At 48.0% G+C, this 8,629-nt stretch overlaps 1 gene segment (V, D, J or C); it reads left to right on the top strand.

Annotated features, from left to right (window-relative positions):
- Positions 1–4,766: 4,766 nt before the first annotated feature.
- Positions 4,767–8,377, top strand: LOC103004304 (probable non-functional immunoglobulin lambda variable 5-48). The segment is given in 2 exon segments: positions 4,767–4,812; positions 7,908–8,377. Coding segments are annotated over 2 exon segments (516 nt in total).
- The last annotated feature ends 252 nt before the right edge of the window (positions 8,378–8,629 follow it).

Below are 8,629 nucleotides of genomic sequence, written 5' to 3'. Positions count from 1 at the left end.
TGGGTAAAGGGCTGTGTATGATTTAGGGTTCTCTTGAGAGACAGAACCAATGGGATGCAACTCTATCTATCTATCTATCCATCCATCCTCAAGTGGGTTGGGCTGTGGACGAAGTGAGCAGGGATCCCAAATCTCACCTCCCCCTATTTTTTATATCTTTTAGGTTTCTGTTTCTTTCTAGGCTCTGCTGACACATCCATCCATGATGTTGGAGTGAGATCTCAAAAACAAGGTCATTTATAACAGAAAATCAGCAACATATAAATGAACAAGAAAAGCTTGCTATGGCCTGGCAAAAAAAGCATCAAGGCAAGAGTCCTGTACATGTGGACTGGGGAGATCTCGACTCAGTGCCATCTGAGATGGAAACTCTGGCTTCAGGTTGGCCAATGGATGGTTCCTAAGGGTCCCTTAGACCCTGTCCTACAAAAAGGCTGATCATTAGGACCAGACATGGGATGATCTTGACACAGAGTTCCAGACCCTGGAGGATTGGAGACTCAGCCATCCCCTGTCCTCCCACCGTCAGGCTATAAACGTTGGCTGCCTGTGTCTAACATTACATCAAGGGTGACCTTGCTCCTAACTATGCCACCACCACCTGAGAACCTGAAGACTTTTCAAGGACTTGTGGCTTTGAGGGTGGCTGGACCATTTCTCACCCTCATCACTGCTCCACAGGCAGAAACTTTATCTTTAGGACACAGAGTCCTTCAGGGCAATTGATAGAAGGGCCAGAGGGAGGCTGACACCGGCCGTGCCCAGCACAGGAGTTAAAAACCTACTGGAATTGACCATAGGTCATCCATTCATCCAGTCCCCGGTCTTCATCTGTCAAGAACCCAAAGCTATAACTACTTTTTCTTGTCTGTACTCAAACCCTTCCTGGTGGCCCTCTTCCTGCCCTCCTGAGGCCACAAGACTTCACCTACTATCCTGGTCTCCTGGGCCTGACCCTCACCTCTGGGTTAACATGTTCATTGTCAGCTCCCCGCCCTTAGATGCCAGGCTTCCTTGTGAAGACTGGCCCTCCTGCAGACACAGGAAACCAGGGGTGAGGCTACTCTGAGAGTCGGCTGGAGGGAAAGGAGGGAACTGTGATGGCTGTGGATCCACGTCCTTAGTACTTTGTGTCCCTGATCTCTGGGCTGCCAGGATTGCAGATGTGTGGTTCTTTAACTAGGTCAGGAGAACTATGCAGTGGTTCATGAGGGCAAAAAGGAGACAACAGTCCCCATTTTCTTATCATTCAACCAAGGCACTGGCCTCAGGGCTTTCCGTTCCCAGGAAGATTCTAGAAATGGAAGATGAAGGCTGTATAGCAGGAGTTGGGAATCAAACGTGAGAATCAGTAAATGTTAAGTTTTATAATAAATCAAAGAGAAATAAAAGGGAGGATCAGTCATGGGGGCAAAATGAATTTGTTTCAAAAACCACCTTTTTTGGGCTCCTTTCTCAATGCATAAGATCTGAATAGAAAAACACACTTTCCATTTTCAATAAATGCTTTAGAAGCTGCCAATTAAATTCTATCACCATTTCTGCCTTTATAAAAATAAACATAGAAATGAAGAAATACAGGAAACTTCCTTAATGGCTTAATGATTATGTATCTTTAAACTGGAGAAAAGCATTGTTCCTCCAGGCGAAATGCTAGAACTGCTTCCGTTTTAATCTGACCACACATGATGGCTGCTGGCCTCTCCTGTGAAAGATTTTAACCTGGGATTTGCATCAAATCAATAATAGAAGTAAAAAAATATGAACATATTTTAAAACAAAGAATCCATTTACATAGAAGCCTAGAGATTGTACCGAAAATTCATTGGAATGCATATAAACATTTTCAAATTCTCAATTAATAAAAATACTATATAATTTTTAAATTATATAAATTTAAAAGTACTTCAAAGTGTATGTTGTTCCGGTCCCAGTATTAAAAAAAAAAAGTAGAAACTTTGACCATATATGCAGGAAAACAAATAAAAATTCAGGAAGGAACATAAAGGAAAATTTGAACAAGGGGTACAATATTTTCTTACAGGAAAGCACTGAGTAAAAATGTCAGAAGTGAGTAGATAGGTTATACAAGCACTTTTATTATTTATATTATTGCTTATTTATACATGTTTTCCCTTGAGAAGGTACATGGGTGGGTGTAAGCAGAGGTGACGGTGCAGAGCCCTCCGACGTCAGAAGGAGGGATGGTAAGTGATCAATGTCAGTAACTGACACCACACAGGGGTTACTGTACCTTCTGGAATGTAAGTCCTAATAAAATTTTAAAATTTATATTTTGTATGAATAATTATTGATTATCATCTTGTGTACAGAAAATCTTTTCAAACATAATAACTGTTTATCAAATTCAAAAACTGTAAGTTTAACTTAGAGGGAAGATCCACCCTCATTACTCAGGACTGAAGGGTGTCCTGGAACATGGGACTTCCAGTGGTGAAACCAGGAACATCCAGGGTAAACAGGGATGAGTTATTTATCATATTATAGTTGAACATGTGTAATAGGTCTTCAAAATGCTTTTCCAGAAATTTCACTTCTGGATGGTAGAATAATTTATCTGCTGAGAATGATAAGGTAGGTGACATATTACAAGTTACACTTAGTTATAATTCAAATTACATGATCATCTTTATAGGACATGAGAAAGATGCCAATATAACGCAAACTGAATTGGGCTAGCGCTCTGTGGGGAGAGCTATTGCACTCATCTCTGCAGGTGCTTATGCACGATGAGAATTTCCTGAATGAAAACTTTGCAGCATCAGAGAGCCACTGTCCAGGTCTGAGAAAAGAGCAGAGATGTGGTGGCTTAGATGGCTTATGGAAGCCAAGTGAGTAACTAGAATAGACCTTAGGAATTTTATTAAAAAATGTGTAGGATGCCTGAGTTTTAACCTGGCAGAGTGGAGAGACCCTGTATAGCCCATGGACTAAACTAGTAATAGAGCTAAACTAGTCATTTAGTAACTCTCATTCCTTTCTGGTAGTCATGGAAAATGGTGTTGGCCAACTATGGAAGACAGACGAGGAGAGTTTTAGAAAGCTAAGCATACTCTCACTGTACGATCCAGCAGTTGAATTAGGTGTTTATCTACATGAGTTGAAAAGGTGTGTCCACACAAGAAGCTGCACACAAATGTTTATAGCAGCTTTATTCATAGTTGTTACAATCTGGAATCAAGCACAATGGCCTCCAATAGCTGAATGGATAAACAAACTGTGGTACATCCACCCAATGGGGCATTATTCAGTGATTAAAAATAAATGAGCTATTGGGTCACAAAAAGAAAGGGCGATACAAAAAGTAAATGCATATTACTAAGTGAAAGAAGCTAAATCTGTAAAAAGTACTACACAGTTACTGTGTGATTCCAACAATATGATACTATGGAAAAGGCACATTTACTGTCTAGAGACAGTAAAATGATCTAGAGTTGCCAGGAGTTCGGGGATAGGAAAAGAGGGCTGAACAGGTGGAGCAAAACGGATGTTTAGCGCAGCGAAAATATTCTGTATGTTATTGGGACGGTGGGTAGGTGACATTACGCACTTGGTAAAACCCATAAAACTGTGTGACACCAAGAGCGAGCTCCAATGGAGTTTAGTTGATAATAATGTATCAGTATTGGTTTATGCAGTTTTACCAGTTGTCCGAAACCAATGCAAGATGTTAAAATGGTGGAAATGTGGGGAGGAGTAGGAGGAATATGTGGGAATGCTCTATAGAACTGGATTTTTATCTGAAGGAATTACACATCTCTTTGTAATTAAAACCCAGACCAAAATTATGTCAACTGTGTATTTACAGCTCTAACCCTGCTCATGGTTTCCAGCCCCGGAAGAGGTGAAAAACTAAAGAGTGAGGCGGCGGGGTAGGGTGGGGGGGTTAGAGTTGGTCCAAAGAGGCCTAATCAACAGGAGCTGCATCTCATTTGGGATTTTCAAAATCCCGAAGGACTGAGACAGATGAGATGGTAGAAGTAGGAGGGAGGGCGTGTAAGAGGTAAGAATTCAAAGAAGAAGATATTGGCCATTCAAGTAACTGAGAACAGTTGCTTTTAGCCTGTGCTGTGGGTTGCTGGGGTAGGGAAGGCTCCTAGGAGGAGCTCCTTGGAAAGTGGCCAGAGAGCAGGAGAGGCAGGTAGAGACCAGACCATTGTAGTGACCTCAGGGGACGTAGGGTCATTGTCGGACTGTAAGGTGGGGGTAACACGCTCCCGTTGGCGTTTCTACACTAACTCTCCAGCTGCAACGGGGATAAAACGCACAAGTCAGGGAGGTGGGTCTGTGGGTCTCATCCTGGGAGGAGAAGGTGGTGGCAAGATCCAGTTAGTTTGGGTGGAGACCGGGGTGTGTGAGGCGGGGCTAAAGGCGGTCTCACCCGCTGGGCTCAGCTCGGGAATGTCCATCCCAGTCCTAAGGGAGCCTGGGTGTGGACCGCAGGGGACGCTGTGCGCCTGTCCCTGAGGGTCTGTGGGGGGACTCTCAGCTGGGAATCCAGGCCCTGGAGCCCTGCCTTGTGCCCTCTGCTCTGTGTTCATCGGTCCAGCCTGGGTCCACCCAGGGGCCAGGGGAGGCTCCCCAGCCCCACCCCGTGCTCAGCTCTCACCCAATTTAGGGCCAGGGTCACCGGGGGAGGGGTCATTTGCATGGAGGGGTCCTCCGCTCTCCCATGAGGGACAAGGTAAGAGAGACTCTGTGCAGGTCCCCTGTGGGCTCAGAAGCAGAGCTGGGGCATCTCCACCATGGCCTGGACCCTTCTCCTCCTTGGCCTCCTCGCTCACTGCACAGGTGAGAGGCAGTGGAAGGTGGGAGAAGGGATTCGGGGGCACCTGGGCCGCTTTATTCCTTCCTGTGGAGAACATGCTGTGGACAATGGCCCAGACTCACTTCTCTGTGTGTCCCCTCCTCTGTTCCAGGGTCCTGGGCGCAGTCCGGGCTGACGCAGGAAGGCTCCGTGTCAGGTTCTGTGGGACAGGAGGTCACCCTCTCCTGCACCAGAAACGGCAACAATGTTGGAGCTAATACCGTTAACTGGTACCAACAGATTTCTCACGGGGCCCCCAAAACCGCGATGCTCACAGGTTCTCTGCCCTCAGGGATCCCAGACCGGTTCTCTGGCTCCACGTCTGTCAACACGGCCTCTCTGACCATCTCGGGGCTCCAGCCTGAGGACAAGGCTGATTATTACTGTTCAACGTGGGATGACAGCATCAGTGGTAACACAGCGCATCTGACCCACGGGGAACTAAGACAAAAACCCACCCCCTCTCCCCGTGATCACCCCCGTGACTGCCTGTGACAAATAAGGAGGGTGACTGTGGCCCACCTTACAGTGTGAGGGTCTGACTGTCCAGCACCCACCCACTTTAAAGGGTCAGTGACACAGGCTTCTTCTCATACTGTTTTCATCATAGTTTCATTGAGATATACTGCGCATGCCAACAGGTTCACTGGTTTAATGTGCACAGTACAAGGGTATTTAGCATATTCACAGAGTTGTGTAACTATCACTATATTATATATTCTTTTTTTTGGCCTTGCAGCGCGGCATGCAGGATCTCAGTTCCCAAAGCAGGGACTGAACCCGTGCCCCCTGCAGTGGAAGCTCAGAGTCCTAACCTTTGGACCACCAAGGAAGTCCCGGATCACCATATTCTAATTTTAGAAGCTGCCCACATTCCTCAGAGAACGTCCCCACCCATTCGTGATCACACCTCATCACACCTCTGCTCAGTCCTAGGGAACCATTGCTCCACTTTCTGTCTTTACAGATTTGCCTATTCTGGACATTTCATATAGATGGAACCAGAAAATAGGTGTCCTTTGTGACTGTCTTAGTTCAGTTAATTCTTTTGCATAACATTTTGAAGTTCCATCCGTGTGGGTCAATATCCATTTTTTATTGCCAAATAATACTCCATTGTATGAGCTGACCACCGTTTGTTTACCCTTCAGGGACATTTGAGTTGTTTTTGTTTCTTCTCTTGGCTATTATGCAAAATGCCGCCAGAAATATTTGTGTACAAGTAGTTAGGTGTTGTTTTGTTTTTGGTGGAAGTATGCTTTCACTTCTCTTGGGTAGATACCTAGGAGTGGCATAGCTGAGTCTTATGGTAACTATGCTAACAGTATATTTTGAGATTTGAGGAACTGTCCGATGTTTTCCAACACGGCTGCCCTGGTTCGCATCTCTACCAGCAATGTATGTGGGTTCCAATTTCTCCCCGTCTTCACCAGCAACTGTTATTATCTCTCACTTTATTTTACAGCCCTTCTAGTCTGGGTGAAGCAATATGTCATTGTAGTTTGCATTTCCCTAATGACCCCCTGATGCTGAGCCCCTTTTCATGCTCTGTAGGAGGCTCTGAGGCCCTCCCCGTGGATCACTGACTTTAAGAACCTTTAAAATGAGTCAGTGCTGAAATCACACACTCAGCCTGTTCCCCTGGACTCAGCAGAAAGCCCTTGTTCAGGGACAGAATCGCTCTCAGAGACCAGGGAATGGGCGGCATGAGGCCCCCTCCCATGTGAGGACCACTAGGCAGGAGTGTTCTGGGATCTGCCTGGGGGGCACTGCAACTTCAGGCTCACACCTTCCACAGGGCTGTTCTGGAGCCTCCCCTCTGAGCACGACTCTCCCTGTCACCACTTCAGGAAAACACCAGCCCAGCAGGCGACTCCCTGATGCCTCAGCAGAGGCTGCTCCCCTGGGAACCAGGACTTGGATGCAGCTTGGATGCCCCCCACCTCCCCCACGCAAGACCGTTGTCAGTAACCACTCGGTCTACACGGACTCCGACAACCTCCTGACGAAGAAAACGTACAGACATCCCAGGAAAGATGAACATTCCATACAGGGGATAAAACAAGACTTGCATACATGTAGAAACAGAGCCATTGATGCTCAGGATGGATTGCAATGAAGAAATCTGAAAATTATGCTTATTTAGCTTATCAATAGTTTCTATTTATTTTTTAAAATACCTGTCAGAATTTTGGAGAAATGAGACCTTTTTTCTAACATTTGTGTGAAAAAATTTAAATCCAGGAATAGCCTAGGACATTTTACAGATGAACAAAAATGAAGAGGGATATACATGACTAGGTAGTGACACATACATATAGCAAAAATAATTTAAAGATTGTGAGTCTACTATAGAAACCACACAGAACAAACAGACAAACAAAAATCAATGTACACTGTGTGGGAATCCCAGGAACTGGGAACCACCCTGGATGTGTGAAAGGAGACAGGGACCGGGTGAGCTGCAGAAACTGCTGAGCCCACAGGTCCTCAGGTCACCGTGAAGTTGTGCTCTGTGACCCGCAGGGGGCGCCATGGGACTGCCCTGGGGTCCCTGCACGGCTGCTCAGGGAGGACCTTTCACTCCAGGAGCTGGACCTGGGGGCGGGGCTTGTGCTCCCTGGTGGGGACTCAGCAGTGTGTCCTCTCTGGCTGGCAGAGGCCCCTGAGCAGGGACCTGCGTGGTGTCAGCAGGTGCTTCCTCCCAGGGGGTCCCAAGGGGGAAGCCGCCCTCCATCCCCTTGAGTCTGGGCTGTGAGCTGAGCTCCAGCACCAGGGCTCAGGGAGGGGCTGGGCGGGCCCTGGGTGGACACCTATTTGCATGGGAGCCCCTCCTCTGGCAGAGGCTGTGGGAGAAAAGGAGGCCTGGGGCAGCCCAGCCCCACTGTGGGGACCAGGGGGCTGTGAGCACCATGGCCTGGACTCCTCTCTTGCTCGTGCTCCTGTCTCACTGCACAGGGAGGGACCGGCCCCGGGGACCAGGTCTCAGTCCCCAGCCTGCATCAGCCCCTATGGCTCAGACTCCTGGAATCTTTCCTCCAGCTCCTGCCCCATCTCCCACCTGTGTCTGTGTCTGCAGGTTCCCTCTCCCAGCCTGTGCTGACTCAGCTGCCCTCCCTCTCTACATCTCCTGGAGCATCAGCCAGACTCACCTGCACCCTGAGCAGTGGGTACAGTGTTGCCAGCTATACTATATACTGGTACCGGCAGAAGCCAGGGAGCCCTCCCCGGTACCTCCTGAGGTTCAGGTCAGACTCTGATAAGCACAAGGGCTCCGGGATCCCCAGCCGCTTCTCTGGATCCAAAGATGCCTCGGCCAATGCAGGGCTCCTGCTCATCTCTGGGCTGCAGCCCGAGGACGAGGACGACTATTCCTGTGGTGTAGGTCATAGCAGTGGGAGCAGCTATCATTCCCACAGTGTCTCAGATGAGGAGGAAGTGAGACAAAAACCCCTGGGCCCACAGACCTTGGCTCTGAGCCTCTTTTCAGTGAGAAGCTTCTGTGGTGGGATCTGCAAGGGAGGCTTCTCTGCACCGAGATCTCTGTGAATGGAGGGAGGAGAAACACAGGGTCGTGCCTGTGACCCGAGACAGTGCAGGTGTCCCAGGAACCCGCACAGGTGAGGACAGAGCCCACCTGCCCCTCCTTCAGCGTCTGGAGTAAATTCACCAGAGTAGGTGCTGTGTCTGACCCAGAAATGCTCCCAGCACAGCCACGTCCCTCCTCATTTCCTTCATCTCATCCCACAGATTGTGAGTCCCGGGCTGTACAGATGTCCCCACAGCTCAAATACTGACACG

The sequence above is a fragment of the Balaenoptera acutorostrata genome, chromosome 13 (genome assembly GCF_949987535.1).
Source record: "Balaenoptera acutorostrata chromosome 13, mBalAcu1.1, whole genome shotgun sequence".
Taxonomy (NCBI): domain Eukaryota; kingdom Metazoa; phylum Chordata; class Mammalia; order Artiodactyla; family Balaenopteridae; genus Balaenoptera; species Balaenoptera acutorostrata.
The sequence above is the reverse complement of the archived record's forward strand: the minus strand, read 5'-3'. Positions and strand labels throughout refer to the sequence as shown.